Here is a 17,096-nt window from a genome sequence, read left to right as displayed (position 1 = left end):
TACCTGGGATTGAACTATAGTCTTTCCAAGTAATTCTCATTGAAACGGGGTCAGTACTGACACGAGATCTTCAAATATTGTTCTTGATTATTTGAAAATGATTAAAAATGAGAATTACACTTTTAGTACATCGAAACAGTGGACTACTCGTTCGTCAGGGGACCGACATTTTGTAAAAAAGTTAAATTAATAGCAAACTTTGTGCTCGATATCATGCAATATTTTCTAAATTTGCAATGAAACAACTTACAAATGACATGGTTTTGTAAAAAACAACAGGTCTTCCTGGAGTAAAATTTTTGTTGGCGGCTAACTTGGATTTGCTCGCTATATTGAATAAATTCATATACACTGAAGTCGCTTTTTACGCGACTATTTTTACGCGAATTTCGGAATTTACGTAGTTTTTTTTTACGCGAATTTCGGAATTTACGCGGTTTTGTTAACGCGAATTTCGGAATTTACGCGGTTTTTTTACGCGATTTTCGGAATTTACGCGGATGTGCTCCATACGTCTATTTTTTCGCATAGTGTTGAAATCCACAAAGTGTTTTCACGCGAAATTTTGGTTTTTTTACGCGAATGTTGGAATTTACGCGATTTTTTACGCGAATTTCGGAATTTACGCGGGACGTATCCTTCGCGTAAAAAGCGACTTGAGTGTAATTATTGTGATACTTTCAAAGCTCTTCATTTGAAAGCTGGAAAAAAATGCTGGTCATCTTTATTAGGCCGCCATATTGGATTTTATCAAAAAATCGTCGTTTAAGGGGAAACCGAAAATGGCTCAAAGATGGCTGGATAAATGGCTACCGTTCGATGCATGTATTGCTTTGTGCCTTAAAATGCATATGTATTGGCAGAGCACGTAATCAGTGCTCCCAGTGCTGTTAGAATTTCCTAAATCTTGTCATTCCATTTATCGACCCGGTATATATCTACCAAAGCTCAGCAAAACATAATTGCTTATGGAAAATAAATTCAACGGATCATGTTCATAAAACGCATAATCTGGAATTGGTTAATAGATATTTGTTGCGCACATATTTCGTACTGTAGCACCCTTGGCGAACGAGGTTAGACGTACTGTTTAGAGGCACTAAAAGTGTAATTCTCATTTTTCAACCATTTTCAGCCAATCCAGTACAAAAGTTCCAATCTTTATAGACCCCGAGTCAGTAGAGGATCCGTTTCAACAAGAATTAGTCAATAGTCGAAGGGATTGGTAGAAGAAAGTAAGGAGAAGGTATTTTCCTTCACGTCTTAGCCTGCCTTGGGGATACTATAGAAGATAAAACACTTATGTTTCATCACTTACATACTATGAGCTTGATTAATCAAGATTTGGAACTTGAGTGCTCCAAAATATCCAAAAGTTTAACTTCTATGGGGAGCTTTAATGGAACTTTAATGTAGCCGCAACGCACTAGAACTGGTACTGTGCTTGACATTCGCAATGCGATGTCCTGACATTAGCGCGTGGATTATTGAAGAACAAAACAGTTTATTGCAGCGCACATGTACGGTACTGGCGTTACGGTGTTTGACATGATTGCGACGTAAGTGATAGAAGTACATCCATATAATTTATGCAGTCGTCAGGATTCATTCAGCATCCTCAATTAGGATTTTATTATACTTCATTATTGTTTTAATACAATATAATCTGTTCTCAGTATAATATTGATAACAATATTAAATAATTCTTCCAGTTTCACTAAAAAAACAACTTGCACTCTAAAATTTTACCACCCATCGAATCCATGAACTGCTGCAGGAACAAGTCAAGAATTTTCAATCTAATGTAGAGTGGTCACACTGGAATTGCATATAAACGGCTCTCGTTACCGACACCTTTTTCTTATCCTGCTGGTTTTTTTCACATCTTAAGACACGAAGACATGAGGCGTCCTACAACTTATGTAGGCACAGCCAACACACCAGCGGACACCGTGCAGTGCTTGCACGAACGTACATCGAAGGACACGTTTCAGTTTATTTTTAAACAACTCTATTATCATATTAGCCTCCTGCGGTCCACTTTCTTTACCTTTACCGTACGTACACGCCCGCCGCCCGCCCGTATCCTCTTTGCCGCCTTCCCGGGGCCAGGGGGCCCGTGGGCAGTGTGCAACTGTTTTGTTACTTGGCTGTGTTGTCCGCGCTGTCCGGTGTCTTACAACATTGCTCGACGCAAATATAGGTACTAACTAACTAGTTAAGTCCGTTATTCGAGTAGGCTGTCGATCTAGACGAGGAGGTTAAATTTTATTAGCTTCTGTAGAATAAATTTATGACACACAGTAGTGCACAGGAGAAGCGGTATTTGTGTTTCCGTGGTTGTAAAACTATGACCTATCGGGAGTTTACTGCCGAATGGTAGCTGTTGAACGTATACTTTATGTTACGCAATAGGTTATTGGTTGCTTCTAGCTTCAGCCGAATCGCTTCTTAATGGGAATTATTAAATATTTGTTAAACTGCTTACTCAATCATCACTTATGTTGGTTTGGATGGTTTAAGTTATTGGTATGATTGCATCATCGGAAAGATGATGAAAATCATCCCGTTCGAAGTGCTTTGTTCCGTCTGAAGACCTAACAGGCCAAGTTCAAGGCTTATCAGAGCGCTAACATTAGCTACACTTATTCCATTGAAACAATCATTGCAGTCAATTGTTGTTGTGTTTTCTATGGTATAGGAAGACACATCCCGGTGGGAGTCCCGCACACGATTTAATCTTTCAATTGAATTCGCCAACTGACTACCTACACATGTAAAGGTACACTTAGTAGAAATGCTCTAAGAAATAAGACATAATTTTCCAATTCAGTACCACTTAGAGAAGGGTTAAGCATCTATTCTAACCGATCCTTCTCTAACCCGTCTGTCTCAACTGACGTTTTAAGATTCTATAAATTCTCTTAGGAAGATTCTACCCCTCTTCTACATTTCACTTAGAAACGACTCCGATCAATCTCGTAATCGGTAATCTTAACCTTGATTCAAAATCCCCAGAACAACAACCACCTCTTTACATTGGAGAACGCCACTTTTGTTCCAGAACAGTTAACTAACCAATACTTACCGTAATGGTATGTCCTGAAATAAAATTCTTGAAACATTTAATCCGCACCCGTTCAATTATTTGAAATGCTCAACCTCCGTGAAAAAGTTCACCAGGGGGATGTCCATAGCTATTACAAATATCATCATCGTAGTAGAAATCACAAACGAATCTGCTTCTAAAAGTAGTTCAAACCGCATTACTACTGTTGTACCACAGCTACATTAGGAGCCGGAGTGAGGAGGGGGCACATCGTGCGCGGTGCGACGGTATGTGACAGCCATATACCATCATGATTCATTCGGTGCACAACCGGAGCGGAGACCTCCCCGGCCAAGGATCGATTTTCGCATAACAATATATAGATCAAGTGCATCGTCGCAGCTGTTACACTTCAGGCCCGTCCAAAGCCGGTTTTTTCCGCTATTTGCCTTGAAAAAAAAACGGAGGTACACACATACCGTACACGCCTACCAATCAACCATTCAACGGACAAGCATCGTACAATCGTTCAAGTGTCTCTCGGTGGCATCATTGGCACTCCCCCAGCAATGGTTACGGCGCAGGTGGTGGCGGGTGGCGATGGCGGCAACATCACCGGCAGCAGCAGCAGCAGCAGCGCCGGGTTCATGAATAAATTTCTTCAAATTTACATTAATTGTTGCCATCCACCATCATCAGGAGGAGCTGAAACATTCGTAGTTCCTCAGTCGCGGCGTCAACCTTCGTCGACGGCGCGCGGTAATGACAAACACATTCACATCCACATGAGGAACTCTTTCCTAGGCTAGCAAACTTCAAATCGTCGCCGTTTAGTGCGGGACCGCCTGACCGTGGAGCGGGGAAAGCGGTCTGCCAAAAATAGAACATGTCATATTATTCGGTTGATCATGGATACTACAAGCACATTAGAGCGGCTCAATTAACTCGAATAAACAGGATATACAATACAGGTCACAAATAGGATATATAGGATACAGGTCGCAAATGAAGTTATCTTTCTTCGTAAGGTGTGGTTACGGTTGATCAGTGCTAATGTGAGGTCTGCTGTTGTTTTTTAGTGGAAAGTTCAGTCGTCGGATAAACAATTTCATTAATTTGCTGAAGTCTGCCTAAAGAAATTACGTTATTAGCTCACAAATTTACATCCAGACTTTACAGTTTCACTGTGGATACCGCAAAACATCTATTTCTCATTATTTCTTTTCATCGTCGTATTTTTTCGTATTGTATTCGTATCGTATCGTATTTTTTATCCTCGATTGGAAAGACTGTCATAATAAAAAAATATTCAAATGTCTGACTTCGTTAATAAGTCAACAAAAAAACCTTAATACTGTGATAAAGTAGATTCTTTTTTTAAAACCGAAATAAAACAGAAAATTTAATCGATTTCGATCGTCCACTGACTTTTTTGGGAAATTTTGTGCTACACTAGAATCCTTTTTACGTCCATTCATTTTACGTGATTTTTTACATCCCCTTTTTACGCTCAAAATTTGGATTACCGTCCTCTCTTTTTCGATCGATTTTTTATGTCACCCAATAGTGGATGTAAAATGTGACCGATAAGATATCGGTCTAATTTCTTTCGATTTCTCTTTGCAGCATAACACAATCTTGAAGATCAATTGAATGATCCATTTTATCTTTTTTTGTCCTGGCAATGCGAGCCTATATTATAATATGCCCGTGGACAAGAGGCTTCATTACGCACCTCGAGCCGAGCCAGTGCCACTCTTATAATTTGCGCTGCCAAGAGCAGAATGTAGCATTCAGTATGAAAAAAAGGTGGAGGGCCCTGAAAATAAACCCCTGCTAAAGGCACTTAACATCAAATGGCTTGATTCTACTAAGATTCGATCCCACGACCACTGGCTTGTCATAGCAGGGCCTCTGTTCCACGTCCTTCGTAACAACCGCAGTGTGGCATGTTGCACCGCCTTGTTGAAAAAAATATCATCTCCATCAATTTCATCAATTTTTGGAAAAAAAATTGCATGGTGAACACTCTACATTTACAGTGTGACACATATATATTCGAACAAAAATCATTTTATGCTTGCAACGGCATATATAATTAATACAATCAAATTAAGACCATGTCTGTTTGGCATCATGACTTAAGTTTTACTTGACGAAGTTTCACTTTCGTGTTATGTCTCGTTCGGTGTGCACGTACCAAAGTTTGAGCTACGGTCGTTGATAATAAATAAATTAAACGGTTAAACGGTGCTACATACGGCACTATTTTTCGTGACCTCAAACATCACGGCATAAAAAGAGGATTTATATACTATACAGTAAAAAGGATTGTCGAGACGGGATCTGTTGAAAACCGTAATAAAAACCGGAAGAAAACGAAGTGTTAGAACAGCAGAGGTCAAAAAGGTTGTTCGAGAACGAATTCGTGGCAGTTGCGACCGGTCCGCACGGAAAATGACAGTTCGGCTGAATATAAGAAGGAAAACTCTTCGTAGAATTTTGAAAATGGATCTGCATATGAAAGCATTCAAAAAACGTAAAATCCATGGTTTAACGGAAGCAACAAAACAAAAATGGCAGAAAAGATGCAAACTGCTGCTCTGTCGGCACGATGTTTCAGAAGTGATCTATTCTGATGAGAAGTTGTTTGTTCTTCAAACACCGCATCATGCTCAAAATGATCGGTTGTGGTCGGTTTCGATCATCGACATTCCAAATCACAAACGGAATGTACCACGATAACAAAATAAACTTAAGTTAGTTATTTGGAAGCTTTTTTCTTATTAATTGTGTCAAATAATTTTAAGTCTACATTCATTTTCGAAACGGAAATAGGCGAAAAAATTGTTGTTAACTTAACTTGTTAGAAAGCGATTATCAATAGAAAAAAATGGCGTTTATTGCATCCGAAGTACAGTTTAATCTATACCTATAAAGAAGGATTTCTGTCTGTCTGTCTGTCTGTCCGTATGTTCCTTATAGAATCGAAAACTACTGAACCAATCGGCATGAAAATATGCATGTAGAAGTTTTTTGGGGCCAGGAAAGGTTTTAGTGATGGTTAGAAACCGCTCCTATACAAATGAAACACAAATTTCTGCATAACTCGACAACTAATCAAGCAAATAGAACAAAATGTGGCATGTGGGTGTTTTCGGTGACAAGAATTCATTCTATGGTAAATTGAGACCCCTCCCCTCATTATAAGGGGAATTATAACTCCTCTCCTCTTTAAAAGGGGGGGCTTCCATACAAATTTCCTCATAACTCGAGAACTAATCAAGCAAATGGAACCAAATTTGGCATATGAAGATTTTCGAGGGCAAGAATATTTTCTATAGAAAATTAGGACCCCTCCCCACTTTAAGAGGGGGGCTCTTGTACCAAAGAAACACAATTTTCCTCATAACTCGAGAAGTAATTAAGCAAATGGAACCAAATTTGGCATGTGGGTGTTTTTGGAGACAAAATTTTTTTCTATGATGAATTGGGACCCCTCCCCACTTTAGGAAGGGGGGCTCCTATACAAATGAAATGCAAATTTCCTCATAACTCGAGAATTAAGCAAATGGAACCAAATTTGGCATGTGAAAGTTTTCTAGGGCATGAATATTTTCTATGGTGAATTAGAACCCCTCCCCACTTTAAGAGGGGGGGGGCTCCTATACAAACGAAATACAAATTGCCTCATAACTCGAGAACTAATCATGCAAATGGAACCAAATTTGACACGTGGGTGTTTTTGGAGACAAAATTTTTTTCTATGATGAACTGAGACCCCTCCCCACTTTAGGAGGGGGGGCTCCTATACAAATGAAATACAAATTTCCTCATAACTCGAGAGCTAATCAAGCAAATGAAACCAAATTTGGCATGTGAAAGTTTTCGAGGGCAAGAATATTTTCTATGGTGAATTAGGACCCCTCCCAACTTTAAGAGGGGGGGCTCCTATACAAACGAAATACAAATTTCCTCAACTCGAGAACTAATCAAGCAAATGGAATCAAATTTGGCACGTGGGTGTTTTTGGAGACAAAAATTTTTTCTATGATGAATTGGGACCCCTACCCACTTCAGGAGGGGGGGGCTCCTATACAAATGAAATTCAAATTTCCTCATAACTCGAGAACAAATCAAGCAAATGGAACCAAATTTGGCATGTGGGAGATTTTGGAGTCTTGAATTCATTTTACGATAGTTAGAGACCTCTCATCCCTGTGGTAAGGGGATATGGACTCTCATACAAATAAAACAGAAATTTTTGCGAAACTCAAAAACTAATCGAACTCGAGAAATTCGAGACTCTTCCATAAAACATTAGTCAATACAAGACTACAAAAACTATCGTTAGTAACACTAGATCATTCAGGACGAGACGGTCGCGAGTGTTGCCGGTGACCCGCCGTCCGAAGCCCCGCCCCCTGGGGGGCTTGCAAAACTCGAGATTGTGACAAAGATCATCCGAGATTCATGATATATATACAACACAGGTTAATTTGTGGCAATACGAAGTTTGTCGGGTCAGCTAGTTGTTCTATAAACATGACTGAGATGGATTTTTAAAACAACTATAACTTTTGTGGATACAAACAGATACAGTCAATTGACACTTGCTTTTACAGGTTTTTTGTTGTTCCTTCAAGTAGGAGTTGATTGATCTACCACCATTTGCCACCTTGGGAAATATTTAAGCTCAAAAAAGTACTATTTTTCACCAACAAAGCTCGAAATCTCCGAAACTTTAGAAAATAACATATAATAATGTTCTACAGAAACGTTGATTTTAGCAAGATAAACTACTTTCTAGAACACTATGAACACATAAAAATTGACCAGAATAAGTCAGAGTTTAAAAACTGTTTTAAAGGGTTTGTCCACGAATAACGCTTCATAGATAATCCATGAAGAGATACAAGTATGGTGTCTTTGACAAAGTTGTTTGTATTGATATTTACTACAACTGTGCCGAAAGCACCAGACCTGTATCACGAATATACGAGAAAATAAATTTCGTATCTCACTTTTAAGGGAATTAATCACCCAAAGATTTCTCTCATAAGAAGGGGCTTGTTATACCAAGAAATGTTCCTAAAGACACTACATGCAAAAAACGTTTCGTTTCGGCGCAATATCACACGATCACCTATTTCGCTGTTTGGACCACTGTGCACGGGTGTGAAAGTTAATGCAAAATACTATCTGGAAATGGTCTTAGAACAAAATTTGATACCTTACATTCGGGGAATGTATGGTGAAAAAGATTACGGCTTTCAACAGGATGGAACTCCAGCCCACACTGTAAATCTTGTGAAGACGTGGTGCAAAGCCAATCCGACGGATTTCATATCGAAAAGGGAATGACCTCCAAGTTCTCCTGATTTGAACCAATTGGATTTTTATAAAAGGGGTACACGCAGCAGAAGCTCAAGGATTATAAATATCATAATTTGGATGAATTTAAGTTAGTTATCAACAAGATATGGGATGATATTCCGATGGAAGTAGTGCGTGCCGCATGTAACGACTTTAAAAAGCGTTTGAAGCGTGTTTCCAGGCAAAAGACGATAGAGTAATGACTGTTTGTTGCATTCTGTATCTATGGGTAAACAACTTCTAAAAGTAAAATTCGAAATTCAGCCTTTATTTACAAAAATATATGACTTTATTTTTGTTCGAATACATATGTGTCACACTGTATGGTAATGGGTATAGCACCTAATTTTTCTCTTCACTTATATATGTTCTCGCTCGCCTGCATATTCTTAATATCTCAGAACACTAGCAGAAAAAAATTAAAGCAACCAACCAGCTGGAAGTAGGAAGTTTTTACAACCCAAATCACTAAACATTACGTACTTTAGGTTGCATTGCAGTATGGGTTGCAAATTTCACCAAATGTTATGTCTTACAACAAAATAATGTTCACCATTATGTGTATGTGTTGTCATTGTCGATATTTTTAAACATTTATTGTGTTCGAGGTCTAGAACACTGAAATTGGCTTATTGCAGTACACTAACGGTGTCAGATTGCATGATTTTGCTTGCCAATTGAATAGTCGATTTAGAGAAATTATATAATTCAACGTATTTGCCATGCAAGAGGTCGCTGTGTAACGACCGCAGTGTGGCATGTTACCCCATCTTGTTGAGGCGTGCGGTGCATCTTGTTATTCGAAAAGAAATACAGGATTATGGTGCTACTATACTACAAACCACAGAAAGTTGTCAGATTTTTTGGGATGTAATAATGTTTGTCGATGAACCTGGAATTTGACTCACACTAACGCCGTATTTTGGAAGAAACGCTCTTTCAATAGCGGCAAAACACCCTGAATTTTATTAGAATGTTTTAACAGTTTGAAATTGGGGCAATTTGGTAAATGCTTCACATATGCAATAGAATCTTCCTTTCGGTACACGTTTATCTTCCTTTTTTTAAATAATTTTCTAGTTCCACAAAGAAGCAACATGGGACCTGTATTATTGATGCTGTTCTTCAACAACGTCACTGCATGATTTGGATGCAAATTTATTAGTATATGCTGATGACTCAAAATTATATTTAGTAGTTATCTGGTTCAAGAGAAGATTGCGTTATCTGCAAGCCTTACTAAATGATTTCATTGCCTGGTGTTGGACAAACTGTCTCGTGATGAATATTGCTCAGTAATCTCACACTCACAGCGTGACGGCTAAAATATGGCGACGTTTCTCCATATTTTAAGTCTTACACTTAATTACTTACTTTACAGTTAGTTTCCGAAATTTCTCGTGATTTCCAAGATCCGCATTACCTGAAAGTTGTTTCTATTGCTCTCTGGTTCGTCCTCTACTGAAAAGCTGCAGTTTTTATATCATTTGCGGATTGAACGTCTCCAGAAAAAAATCATCTGACTAGTACTACGTTTGTAGCTTGGCAAGCTTAACTCTGTTTAAGCTTTGAACATGCCAATTTTCGTGCCTGGAAAGTACCGATTGCAATCAGCATTGATTTTCTGCCATCATTCATAGAAAACGGCTACGGAATCACATCGACAGTTTGTTGACGTTTACGGCGAACATGCTTTTGTAAAACCGCAGTACTTCGAGTGGTTCAACAAAACCGAACTTCTGAAAGTCGAGAGCGAACGGCTGTATTGTGCAATACATCAGGTTATGCTAAATTGCTAACGGTATGGACTGAAGAGAAATTACCTACTATCGGGGCATTACTCTCTTCAACTATGCATAGAAAATTATCTCCTGTTTCTCCTGTTTGATCATCCTGTTTCATAAACTGATATCGTTAGAAACCTTTATTGGCAAATACTCACTATTTATTTATAGATTTCAAGGCGGCATACGATTCAGTTAAACGAAATGAGCTGTGGCGGACTACGTTTGAGCATGGTTTTCCAATAAAACTAATAAGCCTAATACGTGCAAACATTGATGGTTCAAAATCAGGCATCAGAAAGGCGAGGAAAACATTGAATTCGTTTGCGACGTTAGATGGTTTGAAGCTAGGCGACAGACTATCCAATTCACTGTTCAACATCGCCACCCAAGTAGCAAACTTTTGTCACTTCTGGTTGCTGCAACTTATTTCTGACTGAAATCAGTCATTAATCGGTTACCACAACTAGTTTATAACAACTGTGCTAGTTGGGCACTTAGTAAGGATGCTGGATGAAAGACCAACGATAACAATATTCAGCAGAAAACCTGATAGAGGTAGACTACTTCGAGGCGGACCGCGTACCCTTTGGATGAACGCTGTTATCGAAAATGCTACAGTGGGTGTTAGGGGCGATTCGAGAAAGGCAGTCCAAGAACGACAACGTAGAAATAGTTCCTAAATTTGGCACTGATTTATAAGCGGATGGTCACCGAAATGGTAAATTCATTCGCCAAACGTTTCTTTTGCAGACAAACAATCGTAGCATATGCGGTGTGGCATGTGGGACTGTCTTGTTGAAATTACAGCTCCCTCTTCCCTTAAGAGTGTTTCATTCTGGTACCAAAAAGTCGATGATCATGGCTCTGTTGCGACCACCAGTAACTGTTGCGCTGTTCTTTAAAAATATGGACCAATGATTCCACCGACCGGTAAGCGTACAAACGGTGAATTTTTCTGGATGCAATCGTGTCTCGATAATAGCACAAGGATTATCATCACTCTAAAACGAGCCATGACTGATGTTCGAATTAATTGCTCTGGTAGACGATTATGTCACATGTAAAATGGACGCAGAGTACGATGAAGTTTAAGAACTAATCCAAAATCTGCACAATTTGCAGGTGTTATTCAAATGTCGGTTTATTCATGACCAAATGGTAAATCAAAGCAAAGCAAAGTTTAGATGCTAAGATGCTAAAAGCATAAATATTTAAGTGTTTCAAATGCTTTTCATGTACTTATACGTTATTGTTTTCCATGCGAAGACATATCAAAAGAGAGACAAAATCGAAAGAAATTTTATTTACCGCTGTTCGGCCATCGCAAGTTCGAATATTCCACTTTTCCGTGTGTTTAGGTTAAGAGAGCCTACAGACAATTGATTGTTTTATATAAAAATGTGTACTGTTGGCCACCATTTTTTTCTGTTCTCCAAATTTCAATGAGGGATGACAAAAATTTAAAAAAAAATGCAAATTGTTATTTTAGTCTTATAGTGGAGTACAATTTTAGGTAAGTTTTCTAGATTAAAATAAACGACAGAAAGGCGAAGTTCTTATCTAAAATTACTGCTAAGCTTCTAGGGGCGGGTCTAAAGCATTTTTTCTTGATATTTCGAATTAATGTGCTTTTTTCCTTAGTCATACATAGACGATAAATCGACGAAAATAAGATAACTCTTCGTGCTCCCTCCGTCATGCAGTTGCTACATTGTTGCTCTTAGTAGCAATTATTTTCAATTCGTAAACAAATATGACTCAGAGCTAAAAGTTTCGCCTGCCGCATGTTTTTATTTTTTTATATATGTATAAAGATTTTTGCTACAAACAAGTGATTTTAATATTTTTGTGATAATTATGCGACTGCATTTTAGTTTTTTGTTAGGAATACAGCTTTTCTAAAATCGCAAACGAAAACAAATTAAGTGTCAGCTATTTTTCTATGCAGCAAGTGGTGCGTAAAGTGACACTCACTCGGCGTGTTTACGTTTTTGGCACATACGCAGCAGCATTTTGCAAAGCCACCCGTGGAATAATAATGTGAATTAACATTTTCCGAATCATTAGAAACGCCATTGCGTGTACGGCAGTCAGTTTATGACCCGCGATTGCGATTCTTTTGTTTACACATTTCTGCTCTCGATTACGACGAGAAGGAAGAGACCTCACACGTAAGCGATAATTATTAAAATCTACCGGCTTCCCTATATGTTGTCGTCACACGGGTCGAGTTAACGCACTTCAGCCAAGGAGAATATTTTACGACTTGAAACCTAATTGAATCATTTCTGCTTCAGCTTCTATTCATTTGACTGCAATTTTAAGCTTACGCAACACTTTGATAATTATGCCATAAAATCCGAGTTTGATGATTTTTAGTTTTTTTTTCTTTCAACATACGCAGTCTAGCCTGGTAACGTGCTCTTCCGGAATTAATTTCTACGGAAGCTCATTCATTATCTATTGAGCATACTTTACAGTTTGGGCACGTGCTTGTCGAGAACAACCCACGCGCAAAATCGAAATTCACAAAGCATTTCCGTCGATGTATTACCAACCAACCGACTCGCATCCTCAATCACCTTTATTGACCTTCTCGCATCTCTCTCCCCGAACCATAAACGTTTTTCATGTATTGTTTGATTTGTTTACATAACTTTGTGATACTGTGTGCTTACCTATTTTCATATCATCGTCAATTTTCTCGCACTCACAAACCTCTCATAACCTCATAACCATCTATTTCTTTCTCTCTCTCCTCAGCATAGTTATGATGCATGTTGTTACAATATAATTAAATTGATTGACCCAAATTTCGCAACGACACTAATTGATCGTTTTTTCCGTCTGTGTTTCTTTCTTTTTTTGCGCTTCCAACAACGTTTTCTCTTCCGCAGCTCCACAGGATCGAGTATGTGCATAGTCGTCACTTAATTTATAGAGATGTAAAACCAGAAAATTTTCTAATCGGTAGAAGTTCAAATAAACGTGATAAAATTATACATATAATAGGTAAGTACCCATCTTCCCTATCCAAATTATACTGTATTTTTTAAGTTGAAACTCCTCTCGACTATAGCATTCCGAATTGATTACCGACTGCTGGTGCCTGGTGGTTGGTGCTAGCAGGCAAACACGATCCACACTGTGTCGGTACTGTTCCGTTCCCTTGTTTTGCCGCATCGCAGTGCGCATGTGTCAGTGAAATCGTACCATACGTAAATAAACACATGCTTGCTTTTGCTTCACAGCCAGTCAGTCAGTGACGTTCCCCTGTTTGGTTTGTTGTTATTCTTTGGCGTGCTGTTATTTTCTCATTTACCGGCACGCCGCCGCCGCGCCGTACCGGGGGGCGTGTGTGTGGTTCCTAGCGAGAGAGCAAAGCAACTATCCTACGCGGTTGCTCTCGTTCGTTCGTTCTCTCATCGCTCTCTTTAAGGAATCTATTTTTAGATTTCTTGTCGAACATGTGCGTTGGCCGGCGAGTGGAACGCAATGAAAATGAATGAACACGTTTTCTCTTTCCTTTGGTGAAGTGGTGAGTATGCTAGACTGCTCAGCTGTGGTGATGGGACCGTCGTCGGCTGTTCGTTTTATCATCGCCGAAAACCCGTCCGCTTATAGCGTGCTTCTGGCGGTCGCTTTCCGCATGTCCCTTTGGCGCAGCGGATAGCGCGTTGGACTTCTAATCCAAAGGTCGTGGGTTCGATCCCCACAAGGGATGAATGGATGATTTTTTTTCTACCTTGGTTTGTTGAATTGATTTACTTTGTTTGCTTCTAAGCAAAAGCAGCAGCAGTATATAGCACTATAGATCTGCTATTTTAGCATTGAGCATAGATGTAAATAATTGCTTTGGATTATTATTGAATGATTATTTATGAACGAAAGTACTTATTATGATCATCGATAGATGATATTCTAATCAAATGAAGCGAATGAATTTATTAAAAAAAAACAGTAGAAGACTTACTGCAAAAGACAAATAATTTGCATAAAATTTTATTTAGAGCTGTGGTAACCTATAACTTGTACCTATTGATTGAACATGGTGTAGGAAAGTAATTTCGCTGCTCTACCATTTTTTACCAAATGTTTTGAAATGTGTTGTAATGTTGGCATTGATCGAATGCCAACTGCAGTATGTAGCAAACACTTAGGGGTTATATACAATTTTCGAGAAATCGATTTTTTGGTTTTATCATGATTTAACAGAAAACAGCAGAAGCAAACAGAAAATTTCAGAGAATAAGAATGATATGGCGCAAAAATATAAAATTTGGATCATTATTTGGACCGTTTTCGAACTGGATACGTTTGATAGAATTTTACTCACTTAATTCGACTTGACTATTTTTATGTTAACCTGACAATCATTGGGGCCAAATCGAGCCCGTTGATTAATAATAATAATAATAATAATAATAAATAATAAATAGGTATATGAAATATGAAATACGAATTAATAGATGAAATAATACACAAAAATGAATTAAATTTTTTTACATAATCCTAGAACAGTTCCCAACATATCAGTGATGTCAAATATGCAGACACATCTGTGATTAACCAATTTGGTCCAAAAAACTGTCAGTTATTACTACTCATCATGTGTATCGTAAATTCTACTTTATAGATAGGTATGCGAAAAATTCAACTACTGTTATCGCATTATTTTCAATATTTCTTTAAATTATGAGTAGTTTACCTCCATAGTTTGGAACCTTTTTGAAACTCTGCATTTTTTTTTTTTTTCAAAAAAGTACCTAAGCCTTGGCTTCCATTATATCTCTCCGGCCAACATAACATAACATGCATATATCTTGCCTTCCGATTTGCCTTCGCAAAGATGATTCCCAAATAATAACAATCCTCCATCATCGGTCGCCCATCGTCCAGCGAAAAAGTGCGTGTGCAAAATAATTTTCTTCAACAGCAAGTCCTTTATCTTTTCAACATGTTGTGAATAGTAGCAATAGGCGAACCGAGAAGCAGTAGGCTTGTGTTGACGTTGTCACTACACTACATCCGTCACATCGAAGTAGGAAAACAAACAGATAATCGTAGACAGCGGAAGAAGGTTATTTTTAGCCCATTCGTGCGTATTTTTGCGGCCAACTTTCGGTGCAAATTGATTATTTTGTTCGTTGTTCGCCAGTCATCGGTCCCCGCTTTTACACTCCGTTATTTGTTTACCCAAGCAGGACTAATCAGAGTCGTAGGCTCCTCCAGCCGGGGTAGGCCGTAATCCTCCATCCTTTATTTTTAGACACGTTGTGTGTAGAGTTTGTGATTTGTTTACTTAGCCGCTTTTCTATCTATTTTCAGATTTTGGTCTCGCCAAAGAGTATATTGACTTAGATACGAATAAACACATACCATATCGAGAACACAAGTCGCTGACGGGCACGGCGCGGTACATGTCGATCAATACGCATATGGGCAAGGAGCAGTCCAGGCGTGACGACCTGGAGGCGCTCGGTCACATGTTTATGTATTTCTTAAGAGGTTCACTGCCATGGCAAGGTCTGAAAGCCGATACACTCAAAGAGCGATACCAAAAAATTGGTGATACGAAACGGGCGACACCGATCGATGTAAGTTGCTGCTGTTGTTACAAACCTGTGGTCTTCAAATTCGCTAATTTTAATTCCATTTTGTTTACTCCCCCCATTTCATTTGCTTTTGCGACAGGTGCTGTGCGAGGGACACCCAGAGGAATTTGCGAAATACCTGCGTTACGTGCGGCGGCTAGACTTTTTCGAAACACCTGATTACGATCACTTACGGAGATTATTTCAAGATTTATTCTATTTTAAGGGTTATGTAGACGACGGTGAATTCGACTGGACCGGCAAGACGATGGTAAGTATCTCCGTTGAGTGTGCATGTAATTTCCTTTTCGGTTTCAGTTTAATTTTTTAAAGCACCAATCTTCTTAGCCCTTACTGACTCAAGAGAAGAAACTGGTGCGTGATTCTAGATTCTGAGTGGTCGGTTTCGTAGAGAAGTCGCGGATACGATATGCAGTTTTTCTTCAAGAATTGCGCTCAAAATTGTAATGCAACGTGCAATCAAATTGTTCACGTAAAAATAGGAATTTTTACTAATCGATTTTTCGATTTAGCTTATTATTTACAACAAAATTGTGTGATATCCATATTGAATCAATCACAAACGATGGAAAAATCAATTCAAAATTTTCAACAATAACAGCATTTATCATTCTTTACTCAAATTAGTAAATGTTCTTTTTGCACAAAACAAATTGTATGCATTATTTATTGACTTGTTATCCTTCCGTTCCAATTAGCCGGTAAACTTCTACGTGATGCGACAATTACGCAACGCACCACCGTCTCACATTGCAAAGACAAAATCAGCGAAGGTGATAATTTTATAGTTGAAACAATTTAACAGTTCAAGTAAATTGATTATTGCGCTAGTGTACGCTACGCTACGGTATTCTAGTAGTTTGTCCACATTATTCATCATCATCATCATCAATTCACGTTGTCATGAGTAGGTAGTTCAAAATTATTATGTCCTAGAATACCTTTCCTAATTGGTAATTGGTTAGCCAAGGTCTGCCGAAATTCATCGCGTTACGACTAATATATGATCTGGAAAATGCATGCATAGTTGCTAATTTGTTGTTAAACGAGGTTTGAAAAAACTACCAGCTGGCATTCCTAGAGTTGACCGACGGTTTATATGGCTTCCATGCAACATCAGCAAAAACTGCAGAATGCGACGAGCTGAATTTTCCTGCACAGCTTTCGCAATTGCAGCAGGAAAGCAGGAATCAGCTACCATGGAGAATATCGATATACGTCTACTCAAAAAACTTTTCTACGTGCAGTTCGTGTGCACTGTTCACGGAA

The 17,096-nt window shown here is 38.6% G+C and overlaps 1 protein-coding gene and 1 non-coding gene across 8 annotated transcripts in view; both read left to right on the top strand.

Moving 5' to 3' along the window:
- LOC128744209 (casein kinase I) overlaps positions 1-17,096 on the top strand; it is a 64,750-nt gene that overhangs the window by 15,751 nt on the left and 31,903 nt on the right. For all 7 annotated transcript variants that reach the window (XM_053841046.1, XM_053841047.1, XM_053841045.1 and 4 more), the window contains 3 exons: positions 13,110-13,224; positions 15,541-15,809; positions 15,907-16,077. In XM_053841046.1, the coding sequence (XP_053697021.1) occupies positions 13,110-13,224; positions 15,541-15,809; positions 15,907-16,077 (555 nt within the window). The remainder of the gene's footprint in view (positions 1-13,109; positions 13,225-15,540; positions 15,810-15,906; positions 16,078-17,096) is intronic.
- Trnar-ucu (transfer RNA arginine (anticodon UCU)) lies at positions 13,864-13,936 on the top strand. Its single transcript has one exon. It is a non-coding gene; the product is annotated as a tRNA-Arg (tRNA).

Source organism: Sabethes cyaneus, chromosome 3, assembly GCF_943734655.1.
Source record: "Sabethes cyaneus chromosome 3, idSabCyanKW18_F2, whole genome shotgun sequence".
In the NCBI taxonomy this organism is placed as follows: Eukaryota; Metazoa; Arthropoda; class Insecta; order Diptera; family Culicidae; genus Sabethes; species Sabethes cyaneus.
This window is presented reverse-complemented; position numbering and strand designations above follow the sequence as displayed.